Source organism: Panicum virgatum, chromosome 9K (assembly GCF_016808335.1).
Source record: "Panicum virgatum strain AP13 chromosome 9K, P.virgatum_v5, whole genome shotgun sequence".
NCBI classification, from domain to species: domain Eukaryota; kingdom Viridiplantae; phylum Streptophyta; class Magnoliopsida; order Poales; family Poaceae; genus Panicum; species Panicum virgatum.
The window spans coordinates 16,486,610-16,507,149 of record NC_053144.1 but is presented as its reverse complement, the minus strand read 5'-3'; the positions used below and the strand labels follow the sequence as shown (position 1 = coordinate 16,507,149).

The 20,540-nt window shown below is 47.8% G+C and overlaps 1 protein-coding gene across 1 annotated transcript; it reads left to right on the top strand.

The window, feature by feature from the left end:
• Positions 1-2,755: 2,755 nt before the first annotated feature.
• LOC120647758 (scarecrow-like protein 9) lies at positions 2,756-4,912 on the top strand. Its single transcript, XM_039924609.1, has one exon. The coding sequence runs from the start codon at positions 2,756-2,758 to the stop codon at positions 4,910-4,912; it is 2,157 nt and encodes a 718-aa protein (XP_039780543.1).
• Positions 4,913-20,540: the final 15,628 nt, after the last annotated feature.

The window sequence follows — 20,540 nt, the reverse complement described above, 5'->3', positions numbered from 1 at the left end:
GACCAAGAGATCAAGGTCTAGGAATTTTAGATTTAGAAATTCAGAATAAAAGTCTCTTAAGTAAATAACCTTTTAAGTTTATTAAAAAAGATGGAATCTGGCAACAAATTCTTTAAAAGAAATATCTAGGCTCCAAAATGTTTGCACATGTAAAAAAAATAGGGGATTCACATTTTTTTGTATGGGTTAATGGAGGTAAAAAATAATTTAATTAATTGTGGAACATTTAAACTTAAAAATGAGAAATAAATCAGGAAGACAAATGGCTAGGAAACACTAGTCTTAAAAATCAATACTCAACACTTTACAATCGGGTAATTAGGAAGCATGACATAGTAAAAAATATATATATCTTGGACTCATCTTAATGTTTCTTTTAAGAGGGCTCTAAGGGGAAACAATCTTGTGAATGTTCATATGGTCCTTGCAAAAAAAACCTTCTCTGTTCAATCACTGTATACAGAAATTTGTGTGTGGGTGGGGGGGGGGGGGTCATTCAAATTAACAGATCTTTGTGGAAATTAAAACTTCTCTTAAAAATAAAAGTCTTTATGTGGTTCATTCACCGAGGGGTTATTCTAATTAAAGATAATTTAGTTAGATGAAATTGGCATGGGAATGAGAAATGTTGCTATTGTAGTAATAATAAAACTATACAACATCTCTTTTTTTAGTGTCATATGGCTAGATTAATTTGGAGAATAATTCATATTACCTTTGGTTTACAAAAAAAACTAATAATGTCATTCATATGTTAGGGTCTTGGTTACAAGGGATTGGGGAGAAGAAGAAAAAAACTTAATACCTACATGCGTAAGTGTTGTTTGTTGGGCATGTGGCTAAGAAGAAATGATATTATTTTTAAAAAGTGAACCCACAATCTTTTTTGCGGATCTTTTTCAGAGCGACACACTGGATAAGATTTTGGGTTTGGTTTTAGAAAAAGGAGGACATGAATACTGACTTGTCGAGTTTTAGAGTCCGTACCTATGGAGATCTTCGGAAAAATGGGTGGCGGTTTAGTAATAGATTTTGTTTATAATAAGCCGTTTACAAATTTATCGTTTTTTCTTCCATACATTGTTCTCGTCTTGTAATAATGGCTGATATTTCACGCTGTGATGTAGAGACCCGAATATGGAATGTGCCATTATCTTAAAGAGATTTGCTCCATCTCAACCGATTGAGAATTTGTCTATCTTAAAATAACCGGCATGCCGCTATTTTGTGCCAAACTCTTCACATTTCACAAAATAGAGAATATTTCGTCGCCAGCATACCTGACTGCAACTCCGAGGCTCACAAACTGGACGAACCCTTCGGCAGCGATGGTTCCTTTCTAGCAACATCTGAAACGACGCCTCATCTCCTGAGCTCGTTTTGTCCCTAGCTCTCCTGCAGGGAACCCGATGACGAATTCAACCGTAGCTATCCACGCTGGAAACCTCGTCAGGCTCACCACTTGATCACCACCTCATGCTCTCATGCCGCAACCTGACATTGACTCGCTCTCGCTTCCCTCGGCATGGCTGAGCAACGCTGGCTGACTGCCGGCCGGAGGCAACGCTAAGAACCCGTAGGAAAGTTGCCTCCTTGTTTTCCTTCTGCTCACGCCTCAGGTTGCCATTCCATCTGGGTCAGTCGTCTTCACGCGTACGTCCGGGTGTTGTCCAGGCCTCTGCGAATTCCATCGGGCGTGTTATACTTACACCTGCAGGAAAACAGTGGTAACACTCTCTTGGATGTATTTTAATTAGTTCATTCCTAAATCAGGCCAATGTTAATGTTGCGTCTTTGATTTTGGTTGCATAGCTTCTTCCATCGACTAATGTATGTGCATGCCTAATCGAATGGCTGAACAAACAATCAGTGATTGAAATGATTATCTCAGGAAATGATTTTTTTTCATGGCAAGTAGGTGCGTCATGCATGATCTGACAGAGTAATAACATGAAGGATGACACATCTTAGTTCGTTGCTGTCCTAAGGGCGTCCACAATGATTAGTTATTTAGCTAGCTAGATCTGATGCGGCAATAAAAAAATAGAAGAGAGTAGTAACTAGTGATGAGCAAATAACTGATCTATTTCACGTAGCCTAAGAATATGTGAGAGAAACATGTGGGTCCAACAGTATAAAATAATTTTTCTATTATCTCTCACCTACACATCAGCAGACTACGTAGTTAGTATTAGCTATTACCATTGCGGACACTCTAAATGCTCTTTCATGATCATCAGCTGCCTCTAAAGTTAATTTTGGGATTTGAACTTATACCCAACAATTTTGTGCTAATGCAAAACATCAACTGTTCTTCACAGGTAGGTAGTTAATTTGGTCTTTCCATGTTCCCGGGATAATATTTTCTTCTTGTAAAGTATGGCCATGGAAGGATTGTCATGCTTTTCATGAAGAATTTCTTTAATTAACTTTTAGGAAATTATTTTGCAAGTTCATGCACATGGCACTCTACAGCTTTGTTCAATTCACTCCTTTAGCAAGTCTAATCTCTTCAGCCTAGTTTTTTGTGGTTGGATGGGCATTTCGTACTCTTAAAAAAAATAAAATTAAAAACTGCTTTGACTACTTGGACACTGGTACTCCATATTCTACATGTATCATATATTACTAATGCGGTTCGCTGCATGCTTTTCGTTAAGAGGGAAGACTCAGTTTGTTATCTGTTTTAATTTTACATATTAGGTTCATTGAGTTACAAGGGATTGACTTTTTGCAATGATCAAGCACCCCACCAATGGAGTTCAATGACAAATCTAGTACTAATTTTGAGGATTTCTCAAGCAGCATGTCGAGTACTTCTGGAAGCTATGCCCCATCTCATGAATTTGTTGATCCAGCCAATGAGTCTAATGATTTGAAGTTATTTTTGCACCCACCAAGCTCCTCGAATTATTACCCTCCTGTTTCAAGCACTGCCAATGATGAAGGACACATTACATCGAACACCTCCTATTCGAGTAAAACATGTGCTCCCCAATTCTGCGAGGTCAGTAGCCATGTGACACCAGATTGGTATGGAATCAGTGTGGCAGACTCTTCTAAAAGCAGTTGGGTCAACTCAGATATAACCATCAACTACATAAATAAGCTGTTGATGCAGGAGGACAATGATGACAAGGTAAAATTACATCATGGAGAGTATGCCCTTAGAGCTATGGAAGAGCCTTTCTACAGACTTCTAGGACAAAGTAGACCAGCTTATCCTCTATTACCACTATGTAGCTGTGATCATCTGAATAACCTCGACGGCTGCATGAAGTCTTCCGGGCAGTCATGCAGTAGCTGCTCTGATTATATTGACCCAACTAATAATCATCCTAATCACGACCTGCAAGCCGTTGAAGCTCCATGGAGTCTGTCTGACATTGTCAAAGAGACAGAACATTTCGCTCAAGGTACACATAGCATGGACGTTGATGGGCTTTCCATTGCTGAAGAGCGCAGCCGAGATAAACAGCTGAATGTCGCAGACAAAAGATTGCACGAATCATCTGAGGTTCAGTGTCAAAATGATCCACACACTGAAGATTTTTGTTTGTTAGAAGGGAGGAGTAGAAAGCAGTTGGCCGTTTCATTCAACGGGCCAACCCGAGATGAGATGTTTGACCGGGTCTTACTCTTCTCTGAGCATAAGCCTATGGACGAAGGTATTGTTCTGCGAGAAAAGGGGACAAACAAATCAACACATCAGAAGGATCAAGGAAGAGCATCATCAGCCCGGCGGAGGACAAGGGGTAAGAAGCAACAAAACAAAGAGGTGGTAGATCTGAGAACCCTTCTTATCCACTGTGCACAAGCAGTATCTGTGAGCAACCACACCTTGGCAAGCGACATACTGAACATCATAAGGCAAAACTGCTCAATAAGTGGTGATGATACCCAGAGGCTAGCATCTTGCCTAGCGGACAGCCTTGAGGCTCGATTAGATGGGACTGGGAGCCAGCTGTATCAGAAGCTGATCACTAAATGCAGAAATGCTGTGGGATTTTTGAAGGTATTCCAATTAAGTTTAGCAGTAAACCCTTTCCAGATGGCACCATTTCATTTCTCAAACAAGACAATCCTTGAAGTCACAAAGGGAAAGCGAAAGGTGCACATCATCGATTTTGGCATTTGCTTTGGGTTTCAATGGCCATCATTGTTTGAGCAACTCACAAAGAGGGAAGATGGGCCTCCTAAGGTTCGGATCACAGGTATTGAGCAACCCCTGCCAGGATTTCGACCAGATCAGATGAACAGAAACACGGGACACCGGTTAGCTGAGTATGCTAGCATGTTCAATGTGCCTTTTGAATACCAAGGAATATCATCAAAATGGGAAACCATCCGTATAGAAGATTTCCACATCGAGGAAGTTGACGTGCTGATAGTCAACTGCCTATACCGAATGGAGCATCTCGGTGACGAGACAGTATCCGTTAACAGTGCCAGGAATAAGGTTCTCGATACTATTAGAATGACGAAGCCAAAAGTTTTTGTTCATGGAGTGGTTAATGGATCGTACAGCGCCCCCTTCTTTTTAACACGTTTTAAAGAAGTCATGTACCACTACTCTGCATTGTTTGATATCCTTGAAAAAACTGTCCCACGAGATAATGAGGCAAGAATGATCTTAGAGAGGGATATCTATCTATGCTCAATTCTCAATGTCATTGCATGCGAAGGATCAGAAAGGATTGAGAGGCCAGAGAATTATAAGAAATGGAAGTCACGAAACCTGAAGGCTGGCCTTGAGCAGCTCCCACTGAATCCAGACATTGTGAAAGTAACAAGAGACGTAGTCGGACAGTATCACAAAGATTTTGTTGTTGGCGAAGATGATCAGTGGTTACTACTGGGATGGAAGGGAAGGATACTGAAAGCAATATCCACATGGAAACCTAATGACTAATGAGTCGTACGGCGGCGACTAAGACCCAAGAAGCTTGCTATTATTGCACAACAAAAGCAGAGGTTTGAGAATTTTGTCCATCAGTGTTCTGAACTTGTGATGTACTCATATGTTTTCAATTGTATGCTGGTAATGCATTGCAATTGTCTGACTAGCTCGCATAAATGGGCTTCCAGAGTCCAAAACATCGCATAGGCCATGCTGACTTGTTAAACATTTGCATTGCCAATGTAAATAAATAATTTTTTTGTTTACAGAGCCAAGTTGCTTGTTCGGTGGCCTTCCTGTGATATAATTTATGGTATTTGCACTACAGTTCACAATTTCGTCTGCCAGCATAGTTTTACTTTCCAGGTAGTCCATGGCTATTCACAACCTTTGTTCATATTTTGGCAATACTCAGCCACCTTTACGTCCAAGCATGTTCTCTTTGTATGGAAGTAGAGGATAAAAGAAACTAGTGGAGGATGGAATGTGCAAGTTAATGCTGAATTATTGATCCTCAAGGCTAGCACTACTACAAAATCTTAACTGAGATGTTCAAAAACGATTAACCGAGGCGTTTTTGCAACCGCCTCGGGTGCAAGGTCACGGTAAATGACTTATTTTTCCAAGATAGTTTGCTGCCTACCTCGGTTAGTCAATTAAAAAAAAATCTGTCGACGAGCCCGTCCATAGGCCTGCCAAACCCATCGACGGGTGGAGCTGCTGCACCGGCCGCCCCCCGCCGCCACGCACGTCCCGCTGCGCCAACCTCCTGCCGCCCACCGCGTCCCGCCGCGTCCGCCGCCCGCAGTAAAGATTCGGGCAAGCCTTCCTGGATTTAAGTGAGAGAGGAGCGAAGGAGGGAGGCTGGCGGGGGCTTAGAAAAGAGAGGAGATGAGAGTTCCAAACTAATGGGCCTTCTGAGCTATTTTGTGCTTTATTTTCCGAGACGGAACCTATAGGGTGCGTCCACCTCGGTTAATCGATTTTGAGAGGTGGTTGAAATTTCTCCTTGCCTTGGATGTGTTTAAAAAAAAAGGCGTGGTAATTTATTTTTTTAGTAGCGTAGATACCATCACCAGTTAAAAGTTATTAGCAGTATAACAACAACAAGGCGCAGCCATACCCGCCGAACCAGGCAAAGAAGAAGCGGAGGAGGCGTGGAATGGTCAAGTGCATAGTATCTGACGGAATGTGGAACAAGAACAACCGTGTCTTCTCCTTGGTTCTTGGAGAATGCCTGACTGTTTCAACTTTTTCAAGGACAGTGGGGGTGCCCAGCGTCCTCCCACCGTGCCTAGCTGGCATGGCTTCACGGTTTAGGATATTTCCAATTCTAGAAAAGCCAAAGCGATCTCTAATTTGGAACATTAGGAACGGATAAAATTATATATTATAAATTTACTTAAATTTCCATCTCCAAAAGTATGACAATGGTGGTGATTTTACGAAAAAGTTAGATGGCGAAGGTCAAAGGCTACGCGCTAGATACAAGATCAGGGATAGGATTGTTGCCCTTAAAATTACTCCCTCCATGTCAAAATGTAAGACACACACACAACCTAAAATCCAAACATTTGAATCTCTGGCCTATACCATTGATTTGTATTTGAAAACACTTTTATATGCATGATATTGATTTTATTGTTACATACATATAATATTCTATAGAGTGTTAATGCTAAAATAAGACCACACAGATCAAATGATGCTAGCTTACTTTTGAGATGGAGACTGCATATTCTAGAGTGCAGTGTACTAGACATGAAGGAAGCAACTAAGGTCGTGTTGCTCTAGTGGACGCTTTGCATCCTATGTTTGTTTGAAACTTTGAATCGTAGGATGATCTTCCTCTTCTTTTCGGCTTAATCAAGTGCCAGCTCATACCAAATCCAACACACGAGGATTAATAGGACACCTTGCGCAGATGGAAGATGGACGAGCGTCAAGCACGTGAGTTTTGATGCAGACAGTACCAGAAATTTGCAGAGACAGACCAAGTCCAACTTATTGCCAGCTTGGTGCTCTCCTCCGTTCTCTCTTTTTTCTTTCTTTCTTTCTTTTTTTTTTTGAAAACATCTCCTCCGGTCTCTCAAACTCTCAACCTCAGCTATGTCCACTGCGTGTCTGCGTCGCATTGCAATGAACTGTAGGCATCAGATTTACTATCACTATTAAAAAACTAGAGAAAATGACAGTGTTTTCCAGATATCGTCGGCAACCTGACTGCAAATCAGAGGTTCCCAACTGGAACAGACGTACAGATCCCAGCGGCTACATCTGAAACATCGCCCTTCTCCAGAGGTTGCCTTGTCTCTTAGCTTTCTTCAGGGAAAACGACGACAGATTCAACCGTAGCTATCAACGCTGGAACCTCATCGGATTCGCCAGTGAGCAACTCATGCTGCGAGGTGACATTAACTCGCTCTCGCTTTCCTCGGGCAGATGAGTAATCGCCAGCCTGATTGCAGGCCAGTGCCAGTGCCACGGCCACTAAGCCAGGCCATATAAGAGGAGCTGCCTCGTGGTAGTTTTCCTTGTGCTCACGGCTCAGTTCGCCATTCAGCTCACCATCCAAGCCAGCCTTCGCATCTGGAACTCCAAGCACGCCAGTTCCATAGTGTGCGATCGATCCCTGCAGGAAATAAAAACACAATGGTAAGACCCTCTTATCCTCTGCTCATTCATTGTCAGCTCCATGTCAAATGCCATCGACGAATGGATGTGCATGCCTAATTGCAAAACTGGAAACAAAGAATCAGTGATTGAGATGCCTGCTGCAAAGCATGATCTAACATAGTAATAACATGAAAGGTGACACCTTACTTCGTACCGCCATAAGTATTCTAGCCAGGCATGGTAATCTCTGGCAGGGAGATCTGCTGAACTAGTGGCCTCTGAGGCTATCTTTGGTAATACTTAAGCAGCCCAAACCCCCCCCCCCCCCCCCCCAAACACCCATGTAAATACTTATGCAAAGTATATATATCAGATGGTAGTTACTACCTATATACTGAGTGTTATGGGAAGTGGGCTGGCTAGAGGCCCTAGCCCACGAGCAATGCAGCCCATGAACAGCACCGCGGTACTGTAGTGTGAGTCTGAGGGACCGAAAATGCGATGGGGGGTTGAATGGGAGCCAATTGAATTTCAATTCTTGCAATCGGAAGCTCAGCCTAAGATCTCAAGTTCGCACCCAACCCTCAAGTCCTAGGTGAAGTGTAGAGTAGCTATGGAGAAGCTACACTAACACAAAACAGCCCTAGGAACAAGCGAAAAGTAACGCGGAAGCAAACAGTGAGAAGAAGTAGCTGAGGAACACACACGGTACACACACCGGTTGAACCGACGTGCACAGGGGCACCTCGTTGGTTTAACCGACGCACAGAGTCAGCAGCACGAGAAAGCAAGCACCGGTTGATCCGACACAATGGTTTGAACTGTGTCGGTTCAACCGATGTTACACACCAGATGATCCGGCAAAATCGAATTTAAACACCGGTGCAGTTGTCCAGAGAGGCAACAAAACTGAACCGAACACCCACCGGTTGAACCGACGTTCACCGAAGCCTATACGCCGGTCAAACGGGCAGAACAGCAGCAAAAAGACACTCACCGGTTGAACCGATGCACTTGCGAGAGAAAAGCACCGGTGCAACCAGACGACAAGCAGAAAACCCTAACGTGAGAAACACCTATACATCAGTTGATCCGACGCATACAATTTCAAAGCGTCGGTTCATCCGGTGCTAGATGAAACAGAGTCCAGAAATGTTTTTCAACCCGTGTTATTTTGAAAACTTGATGATCGAGTGACCAAATCAAGTCCAAAACTCACCAAATTTCGTAGGCATGATCACAAGGGACTTGTGAATACGTCCACGGAAGGAATCGACGAATTACTCCATGGTTTGGGAGAAATCGACGAAATTCGAAGCAAGATTGGGGAAAAAACTTCGATTCGTGGTGACTCGTGATTCCGGGGGGTTTAGCACTAGGATAGATGGTTTTGAATCACTACAAAGAGTCACGAAAACATCAAGAATCAAGTCATCAACTCGTGCTCATGAATCGACAAAAGAAAATCGAAATTCAATCAAATGAGGCACAAGATGAATAAGAACAAGATGAATTCAAAACCCCGGAGGGCACAAGGAGGGATGGCCTCCTTTCCCGAACAATCTCAGTACAAAATCCTCAAGTATCCATGGCTAAAAACCCTAGTCCTAGAGAGGAGAGGGAGAGAACCGAGAGGGAGAGAGGGGGGTGGCGCCAGGAGAAGGGAGAGGTGGTTCTGTTCTGGTTAACTGGCACCCAGAGAGAGAGAGGAGAGAGAGAGAGGAGAGGGAGAGGGGTATTTAAGGTGCCCACGCAGGGGTCCAAAATACCCTCGACTCAGACTAGACACTAAAACGCCCATAGGGGCAAAACCGGAAATATGTACACGATCTCATCCGACGGCGGAGTTTCTTTCTTCGACTCGAAGCCTTCTCCGTGATGCCGCCATGTCGATGAAGATCCGGTTCGCGGTTTTGGGGGGGCTCCGCGAAACCCGGGTAGGTGGCCGGTTTTGAGAAAACCGCCAAAACTCCACGCGCGGGAAAATTCCCGCCTCCACGCCGTAGCCCTAGACGTCGTTCCCGCCTCGGCCTTCTGACGGCCCTAGACGCCGCCCGACGCCTGTCACCTCCTCGCCCGCAGCGAGGCCCTAGACGCCGTCGACGCTCGTCGCCTCCGTTAGTCCCGAGACCGACGCCCGTGCCTCCACGACTTGGCGTCTTCAACCGCCGTCCGCCTCCTTGGTTTTGTGCCGCAAACCAAGAAACCCGCCTTCCGTCGCCGCTTGCGCCCTCGATCTAGGAGTGGACACCACAGCTGCCGCCCAGCCCGAGCTCCGGTCCCGGCCGCCCTTCACCGCCGTCCACCGCACGGTCCATCGGCCACAGCACCTCCACGGCAGCTCTCCGTCGACCCTTGACGCCCGTGTACCTGCAATCCAAAGACCAAGCGCACGATCACACCGCACGGTTGACAATTCACTCATCACAAGTAGGATAGAGTACTCAACATTCCTCAATCTCTCCCTTGATGAGTGCATTGTCAACACACCACAAACGAACCAAGATTGAAACAAAAACAGTGAAGAACAAAGAAGCAAGAGAGAACTTGAACAAGTGACAAAAGCACGAAAGAAGCAAGAACAAGTCACTTGACCAACCGCAAATCGATTCCCTCAGACAAGGGCAACAGCTCGACACAATCGATCAAACACAAGCATGACTCCTCAAAGACAGAGGCAGGGCTCGACACAGTCATGCCAGAAGCGGAGGAAAAACCAGGAGCTAAACAAAGCAGAAACTCCCACTGAATGCATTTCCCCCTTACCAGTGCAACTCTCACCAAATGTATGCACCCTCAAGGCCCTGTGCTCAACAAGTTTTTGGTTCTCTCAAAAATCAAACTTATCCCCCTTGTTGACACATGCACACATCAAGGCTAAACAGACCTAAAGCTCCCCCTGAAACTGAGACTCCCCTTAACATATGCTATGCAATGAATGCAATGCAGGAGGTGTAAGTGAAAGCATTCAGGGATACAATGATATGAGCAATAACTAGTCACAAGCACGTGTGCATCCATAAACAAGACCTGCGTCTAGCTCAACAGGGTATATCAAATCAGTCTAGAGCTAGGCAAGTTCCAGTTTAGGGGAAATAAAAGCATCACCCTTGATCTAGCACTAGCAAGTAGGGAATGAAGGACAGTGCTAATCAAACTCATACAGGTGCGCCAAAAACATCCAAAGCATGTTATAAACATTGATTTTGCAATCTCATTATATCAAGCAATTTAATGACAGGGGTTGAAAGCTTGTCATGCTTTACTTAGCAACGAGACCAAGCCTATGCCAAAGGCAATCAGAAGCTTAAGGCACTCGTTTCAGTCATGCACTGCCTTGCCCGGGTTCTCACAAGTGCAAAGTGAGCCGTCCCGAAAGCTCGATCAGTGCGACAAGCAATCCCACCTGGATCTTTCCATTCCATTTCAAGCACAATTCAAACAATTTTATCAATTTTATATCATGTCAAGTATGAATTGCTGAACAAAAGGCTACACTAGCATGAATGAGATAGCAAAGCATATCAACACGCCCTAACATGCTAGTAGCCAAGATAGGGTGACCAAGTTTTCAAATTTTCAAATCAAAATAGCTTAACTCAGATGATGTCATATACACAGTGGTGCAAGCTATACATGATCACGTTTATAAACTCACACTAGCAAGCACTGGGAGATCATAGCAATGTATACAAGAATGCTAGTGCAAGTGAAGCAATGCAAAATGCATAAATGTACAATGCATATGCACAATGCAACTACCAAACCTAGAAAATGAAGAGAAAAACAAACAAGACCTACAAAGCTAACCAAGGAAAAGTCAGCGATCAAAAGGGGTAACAAACCTCAAGATCCCCTCGCAAGCGAGCAAAGGTGTCCTGCTCAAGTGGTTTGGTGAGGATATATGTGGTTTGCCTCTCTGAAGAGACATGGATCAAATCTATGTGGCGTCTCTCATGATTGTCTCGCAGGAAGTGGAACCGGATATCTATGTGTTTGGTTCTGGAGTGTAGGACAGGGTTCTTTGCAATGTTAATAGCGGACATGTTGTCTACAAAGATGGGAACCCTATTAAAACTCAGTCCATAATCCTGCAAGGTTTGTTTCATCCAAAGTATCTGGGAGCAACAGCTAGCAGCGGCAACATACTCATCTTCTGTGGAAGAAAGCGCTACGCTAGCCTTCTTGCGAGAGGACCAAGACACCAAAGATGTACCGAGAAATTGACAAGTGCCGGATGTCGACTTGTGATCCAACCGACACCCACCGAAATCGGCATCAGAAAAGCCCACCAAAACCAGAGAAGAATCCGCAGAGTACCAAAGACCAAACTCAGGGGTGAATTTCAAATATCTGAAGATGTGTTTCACCACCTGCCTGTGGGAGGTGCGCGGAGAAGCCTGGTACCGCGCACAAAGGCCGACGCTGTCCGGCCACGTCGCCGTCAGGTACAGGAGGGAGCCGATCATGCTCCTGTACTCCTTCTGGTCCACCGCCTCACCGTCCAAGTCCTCATCAAGCGCCGTCGATGTGCTGATCGGAGTCGGTTGAGGAGACAAGTCACTCATGTCGAACTTCCGCAGCAAGTCCCTGGTGTACTTGGCTTGATGGACGAACGTGCACTGAGGAGTTTGCTTGATCTGCAGCCTGAGGAAGAACTGCAGCTCACCCATCATACTCATCTCGAACTCTCTAGACATCTGCTCAGAAAACTTGGAGACAAGAGCGTGAGAAGAGCCACCAAAGATAATATCATCCACGTATATCGGAACTAATAGAAAATCAGTGCCAGACTGCATGAGGAACAAAGTTTTATCCACACATCCCATTTTAAAACTCTGAGCCAGCAAAAATGTTTTCAGTCTATCACACCAAGCTCTAGGTGCCTGTTTCAAACCATAAATTGCTTTCTGAAATTTATAAACACGGTTTGGAAACTTGGGATTTTCGAAACCAGAGAGTTGTTTCACATAAACCTCTTCTTCAATAAAATCATTTAAGAAGGCAGATTTAACGTCCATTTGGAAAACTTTAAAACCCTTAGAAGCAACAAATGCAAGAAAAATCCGAATCGCTTCCAAACGTGTAACAGGGGCAAAAGTTTCATCAAAATCAATCCCTTTTTTTTGGCAAAACCCCTGGGCAACAAGACGAGCCTTGTTTCGAACAACTAACCCATCCTCACCCTGCTTGTTTTTAAAAACCCACTTCGTTCATATGGGATTACAAGCAGGTGGAGGCTCGACTAAAACCCAAACTTGGTTTCTTTCAAAATTTTCGAGTTCCTCATGCATGGCATTGACCCAATTAGAATTAGAAAGAGCGTGTCCAATATCTTTGGGCTCAAAAGAGGCAACAAACGATGAATGAGCAAAGCCAGCGATACTTGTTACCTTGGACCGTGTGACTCTCTCGTTGAGGTCACCTAGCATCTGTTGAGGTGGGTGACGACACTGAATGTGTCGCAGTGCTTGTCTTGTCGAAGTCGCCTCCTCCTCAACCAAGGCTGGTGTCCATCATGTGCAGCTGGGGAAGGCTGTCATCTGCTCGATCGGACCCCGGGAAGTGGATGTAGTCGGATCGGGGCCATCATCATCGTCCGAGCTTGTGGGGGAGGCGACTGGGTCCACAACACGCGTGGTAGCCTTAGCATCACCCTCCGCAGCTTCTTCCCCCTCATCTTCAAAGATGGGGGTGCCGAGTTTATCATCTCCTGCAACCTCAAAGACAGAAGAATTGCACGGTGCAGTCTCGTCGAAAGTGACTTCACAAGTCCCTCTGATGATGTTAGTATCAATAATCAGCACACGGTAAGCTCTAAAGTGAGAAGCATAACCGATAAAAATACCGTCAGACGATCGAGACTCAAACTTATCAAGATTTTCTTCCTTCAGCACAAAGCACCGGCAACCGAAAACTCTGAGATGATCAACACGGGGCTGGCATCCAAATCGCAATTCATAAGAAGTCTTGCGCATGAAAGCACGCAAGAAAATACGATTGGACACATAACAAGCGGTGTTCACCACCTCAGCCCAGTACTTTCTAGGAGTCCTATGCTCATCGAGCATCGTCCTAGCCATCTCAACCAACGTCCGATTCTTCCGCTGTACAACCTCATTCTACTGTGGAGTGTAAGGGGAAGAATACTGGTGTTCAAGACCTTGATCACTGCAAAAGGTGTCAAAACGAGCATTTTTGAATTATGTGCCATTGTCACTGCGAATCGCTCTCATGGCCTGGGGTAGCTCGTTTTTCAACCTCAAGATCAAGTTTCGAACAAACTCGAAAGCCTCATCCTTGGTTCTCATGAAAAAGACCCAAAAATAGCGAGAAAAGTCGTCCACGATCACAAGAACGTACCACTTCCCACCAACCGACATCACCTGAGAAGGACCGACTGTGTCCATGTGTAGCAACTCTCCAGGGTGAGTGGTCATCACCTGATTAACAGGTGGATGGGAGGTGGCAACCATCTTCCCGTGGCGACACGGGTGGCAAACAAGATACTTTTCAAACTTCAATTTGGGCAATCCTCGGATCAGGCCAAGTGAGCTAAGTCTCGACAACAAGTCAAAGCTCAAATGTCCAAGTCTTCTATGCCACTTCCACAGATCAGAAGAAGGACCAGCCAACAAGCAACAAGAAGGGCCAAAAGGAGTTCCAGAGAAATCGATCAAGAAAACTCGGTCACGAGGAACGATCCGGCAAACCAGGTCTCCTCTAGAATCCAAAACTCGAGAACAACCCTCCTTGAAGCGAACTTCAAACCCCTCATCAAGAAGTTGCGAAACAGATAGCAAATTAAACCCAAGATTCGAAACCAAAGTAACATCTCTCAGGGTGAAGCGATCAGAAACTCTAACAGCGCCAACACCACGTACCTTGCCCTTATCATTATCGCCAAATATGATGTATTCTTTGTGGCGCGTTGGGGTGAGGCTGGAGAACCATTTGTCATTCTCGGTCATATGGCGCAAACAACCGGAGTCCACGATCCACCTGTTCTCCAAGCCTCCAACTTGCACATCAGTAGTGAGACAAAGGGTGAGCAAATGTCTCAACACTGGGGTTAGCAAAGTGTGAAGTAAACCAGTGTCGAGCCATTTGCTCTACAGAAGGGTTAGCAAAATCAGACAAATCGTATCCCCTGTCCCGTCTACCGTGAGGCTGACGACCACCACTGCGAGGAAAGCGTGGTGCATCGTAACCTCCTCCAAAGCCTCAGTCCCGTGGTCCATAGCCGTACTGAGAACGACCAGGAGCACGACCGGCAAAGCGACCACCCATTGGAGCACGGTAACCACCACCGTCTCCCTGTCCTCCACCTACACGGCGCGCCCTAGCATCTTGCCTACCACCACGGCGAGGAGGACCATGCACCCGAGCAGCGTACATGTCCGAGTTGCGTCTCTCCTGCTCACGCCTCACAGCCCTCTTCCTCCTGAAGCAAAACTCCTCCAGGTGACGCTCTCTGTCACAGTACTCACAGTGGTACCTCACCTCTCTCTTGGGAGGTGGAGGCCTTGCCTGCGGACGGGGAGGAGCAGCCCCCTTCTTCTGGGCAACCTGGGCTGTGGCAGCAGGGAGCGTATCGAGGGGATTCCTCAGCTCATTGGGCTTTGGATCCCAAACCTGCTTCTGTGGAGGTGCTTTTTGTGGTTCTTTCAGCACACCATCCACGGGGTCAACAAGCGAAGGCTGCGTGCTCGTGCTAGCAGTGTTTAGAGCGCTTGGAGCTCCAGCAGCCTTGCCGATCTTACCATACAGCTTGTCAAAGTCTGACTTAGTGTACATATAACCGACCCCAAAACCATCACCACGCTTAAACTGCTTGATCATCATGCCGAACTGCGGCTCACTGCTAGAAACCCAACTCAGAATTGCCCTAAGATAGGTATTCTCATTCTCCAAGTTGGCTTTCTCTACCGCAAGATTATCCAAATCAGAAATCAAACCAGGGCAAACATGACAATCAATAGGTGGGCTAGACTCCCCGACCTTAGTCTTCCCCAAAGACTTAATCAAGACGTTCTTCTCATCTAGCTCCGACCTAAGCATGGGACAAAGCTTACAGGCACCAAGCAGAACAGCCCTAGATCTAAGCTCCTCTAGCTCACAAACAACAGTGGCAAACTTAGACTGCAAAGAAGCTAGATCAGAATTAAAAATGGGACACTCATCGCATTCAAGCACATCACTAACGATGGAAGCGTCCTTAGACAGTTCAAGATCATGCTTGGCCTTAGCTAGCTCATGAGACACGTCAGCAAGCGAAGTCTTGGCAACATCCAAGTTCGCAACATTCTCAACATGCTTGGCACAGAGAGAAACAAAATCATTCATGTGAGATATGCAGCCAGCGCACTCATCCTCACCAGATTTATCTCTAGTACAAGTCAGCTCAGCCCTAAGCTTTCTACGCTCTCTAGCTGCTTCCTTAAGCAGCCTCTTCTGGTTGTCGAGAGCGGCGTACAACTCCCTAACCTCTGTATCAAGCAGGTCAATAGTGGAGTTTACCTCTGAATCACTCTCGGATCCAGGAGAAGAGCCGTCGTGCATCGGTGTAGCATGTCCACCTGGAGACGCACGAGCACCATTGGCTTCACCCGCCATGGTGCAGAAACCCTTGCGCCTATCGGCCGCCAAGCAAAGGCCGATGAAGCCGGTGGCATCCTTGTCCCGCTTCTTCTTCTTCTTATCGTCGTCGTCGGAGGTCGGTGAAGAAGAGCGATCGGTGTCGGAGCTCTTGTCGAGGTCGCTGAGCTGCGCCAGAAAAGCCTTCTCCCGCTTCTTGAGCGACTCCTTGTCGAAGCGTCCTCCCCGGTCACGACTGCGGTGCTTGTGGCGCCGACGCTCCTTGTTGGAGCCTCCCTCGTCGCGGTCGCGATGGCGGTAGTAGTCGAAGTTGTTCTTCTGGCCACCGCCGGACTTCTTGGGGCAGTCGGCGATGAAGTGGTTCAGATCACCGCAGTGGTAGCACCCGGGGTTCTTCTTTCTCTACCTGTTGTGGTAGACACGCTGGAACTTGTTGATGAGGAGGCACAAGTCGTCGTCGCCCAGCGTCTCTAGCTGCTCATCTGTAACAGAAGGCAAAGAGGCAAGAGAAAAGCCAAGAACAGAGTTAGCGTTAGAGCTCGATCCACCTGGGCCAGTCACAAGAGCGATACTCTTGGAAGGAGGGGCACCATTGAGCTTGGCTCGTGTCTGGTTATCCACCTCTGTGGCCTTGAGCTTGCTGAAAAGCTCATTCACGGTCAGAGTCTCATAGCCTGCAGACTCGATGATCGTGTTTACCTTGAGATCCCACACAGAGCGGTCAAGTGCGTAGAGCAACTTGAGGGCCTTTTCGTGCTCTGTGTAGTCAAGGGCATCAGCAGATCTGTTCGCACTGACTTTGTTCACAATCGATAGAAATCAACTGAACATGTCGCCAATGCTCTCACCCGGCCCCTGTGTGAAATTCTCATATTCACGCCGGTGAGTCTCGAACAGTCTAGTCTTCACCTGAGGTGTGCCCTCGTGGTAGTTCTCAAGGCACGTCCAAACTTTGTGGGCTTCCTGAAAACCCTGGACACGTGAGAACTCCGCACGAGAAACGCCAGCGAACAAGGCATTGACAGCCTTGGCATTAGCCTCGTGCTCGGACACCTGAAGAGGAGAGGTCCGAACGGCAATCACCTCGTATGCCTGGTTCTTGGTGATATCCCAGACCTCGGCTCCCATGCTTTGCAAGAAGACACGTATGCGAACCTTCCGATAAGCATAGTCCTCGCCGGAAAACACTGGGATCTTACCAAGACTCGCCATAGTCGCCAAGTGGTTCTCGAACCGGTTAAGGTACTGAAAACCTCAACCAAGCTCTGATACCAATTGAGGGGCCGAAAAGGCGACCAGAGGGGGGGTGAATGGGAGCCAATTGAAAATTCTTGCAATCGGAAGCTCAGCCTAAGATCTCAAGTTCGCACCCAACCCTCAAGTCCTAGGTGAAGTGTAGAGTAGCTATGGAGAAGCTACACTAACACAAAACAGGCCTAGGAATAAGCGAAAAGTAACACGGAAGCAAACAGCGAGAAGAAGCAGCTGAGGAACACACACGGTACACACACCGGTTGAACCGACGTGCACAGGGCACCTCGTTGGTTTAACCGACGCACAGAGTCAGCAGCACGAGAAAGCAAGCACCGGTTGATCCAACGCAATGGTTTGAACTGCGTCAGTTCAACCGATGTTACACACCGGATGATCCGGCAAAATCGAATTTAAACACCGGTGCAGTTGTCCAGAGGCAACAAAACTGAACTGAACACCCACCGGTTGAACCGACGTTCACCGAAGCCTATACGCCAGTCAAACGGGCAGAACAGCAGCAAAAAGACACTCGCCGGTTGAACCGATGCACTTGCGAGAGAAAGCACCGGTGCAACCAGACGACAAGCAGAAAACCCTAACGTGAGAAACACCTATACATCAGTTGATCCGACGCATACAATTTCAAAGCGTCGGTTCATCCGGTGCTAGATGAAACAGAGTCCAGAAACATTTTTCAACCCGTGTTCTTTTGAAAACTTGATGATCGAGTGACCAAATCAAGTCCAAAACTCACCAAATTTCGTAGGCATGATCACAAGGGACTTGTGAATACGTCCACGGAAGGAATCGACGAATTACTCCATGGTTTGGGAGAAATCGACGAAATTCGAAGCAAGATTGGGGTTTTCTTAAGAACGCAAAAACTTCGATTCGTGGTGACTCGTGATTCGGGGGGGGGTTAGCACTAGGCTAGATGGTTTTGAATCACTACAAAGAGTCACGAAAACATCAAGAATCAAGTCATCAACTCGTGCTCATGAATCGACAAAAGAAAATCGAAATTCAATCAAACGAGGCACAAGAGGAACAAGAACGAGATAAATTCAAAACCTCGGAGGGCACAAGGAGGGATGGGCCTCCTTTCCCGAACAATCTCAGTACAAAATCCTCAAGTATCCATGGCTAAAAACCCTAGTCCTAGAGAGGAGAGGGAGAGAACCGAGAGGGAGAGAGGGGGGTGGCACCAGGAGAAGGGAGAGGCGGTTCTGTTCTGGTTAGCTGGCACCCAGAGAGAGAGAAGAGAGGGAGAGGGGTATTTAAGGTGCCCATGCAGGGGTCCAAAATACCCTCTACTCAAACTAGACACTAAAACGCCCGTAGGGGCAAAACCGGAAATATGTACACGATCTCATCCGACGGCGGAGTTTCTTTCTTCGACTCGAAGCCTTCTCCGCGATGCTGCCATGTCGATGAAGATCTGGTTCGCGGTTTTGGGGGGGCTCCGCGAAACCCGGGTAGGTGGCCGGTTTTGAGAAAACCGCCAAAACTCCACGCGCGGGAAGATTCCCGCCTCCACGCCGTGGCCCTAGATGCCGTTCCCGCCTCGGCCTTCTGTCGGCCCTAGACGCTGCCCAACGCCCGTCACCTCCTCGCCCGCAGCGAGGCCCTAGACGCCGTCGACGCCCGTCGCCTCCGTCAGTCCCGAGACCGACGCCCGTGCCTCCACGACTAAGCGTCTTCAACCGCCGTCCGCCTCCTTGGTTTTGTGGCGCAAACCAAGAAACCCGCCTTCCGTCGCCGCTTGCGCCCTCGATCCAGGAGTGGACGCCACAGCTGCCGCCCGGCCCGAGCTCCGGTCCCGGCTGCCCTTCACCGCCGTCCACCGCACGGTCCATCAGCCACAGCACCTCCACGGCAGCTCTCCGTCGACCCTTAACGTCCGTGTACCTGCAATCCAAAGACCAAGCGCACGATCACACCGCACGGTTGACAATTCACTCATCACAAGCAGGATAGAGTACTCAACATTCCTTAGAGTCACCTCTATAACTCTGTTTAATATAGGCCCAATGTATCCAATTAGGTCAAGGAAGAAGTAGAGGATTAATCTCAGATCCTCCAGCGTGAGGGCGAGATCCCATTTACCTCCTTCATATCTCAGCAAAGTAGTCCATATCATCTTAGTATTCAGAGCCAATTTTCTTCCCCTGCGCCACAAATCCCACCCACATCCCACCCCTAATCCAATTCAGACATGATCAGATTGCATCTGTTCGTCCCTCCCCTCTCCTGTGATCATGGGAGAATCTCTCACCCATGACGCCTGGTTCCAGAGGCTCCTTGCCAAGATCGACGCCATCGGCACGTCTCCTTCGGTTCCATCACCACCAGCGGCTTCGACATCTACATCGCCACCGTCCTCCGCGGCGGCGGCGGCAGCGCCGCGGGCTGCATCTCCGTCGCCGCCAGTCCACAGGCTACGCTTTCCCAAGTACGACGGCGCCGAAAATCCCCTGGGCTGGCTCCACAAGTGTGAGCAGTTTTTTCGCTCCCAGGGCACTCCGGCGTCACTGCAAGTCTGGACGACCGCCTTCTACCTCGAGGGCGCCGCAGCCCAGTGGTACTTCCACCTCGAGAAGAACCACGGCGAGCCGTCCTGGTCGGACTTCGTCGAAGGCATCAACAAGCGTTTCGGGCCGCAGACATCATCGTCTGCATCACCCTCAGCATCAGCCCCTCTGGCATCTGATTCACCAAATCCGGCGGCATCTGCGATTTCGACGGTCGCACCCGCACCCCGTGCGGCCACGGCGCCCGTCCCCGCGCCGGCGTCCTTGTCTGCGCCAACTACCGCGGCCACATCTACGGCAACGGCTCCACCAGTGTCTACGGCGACGCGGTCTCGTGTTCGGGATTCAACGCATCACGCGCGGCTTCCCCGTTGCCGGCGCCTCCGGCGTCTGCTGCATCTTGCGTGCCGCTGTTCACGCCTACGCAAGCGCCGGCCTCCATCCGCACCCGCGCCCTTCGCGTGGCCTCGCCCCTGGCGTTCGCCACACCGTGTGTGTCGCGGCGGCTCCGGCATCGGGCGTACCTCGCGTGGCCCCACCATCGCGCCACACACGGCCTCGTCTCCGGCGGCCGCCACGCCAGGCGCGGCCCATCTTCGGACTCCACGACCGCGCCTTTCCACCGGGCCATCCGGCGCTTT

Bases quoted from the DNA above. Each gene is read 5' to 3' on its own strand.
- LOC120647758 (XM_039924609.1), top strand. From the start codon at position 2,756: ATGGAGTTCAATGACAAATCTAGTACTAATTTTGAGGATTTCTCAAGC.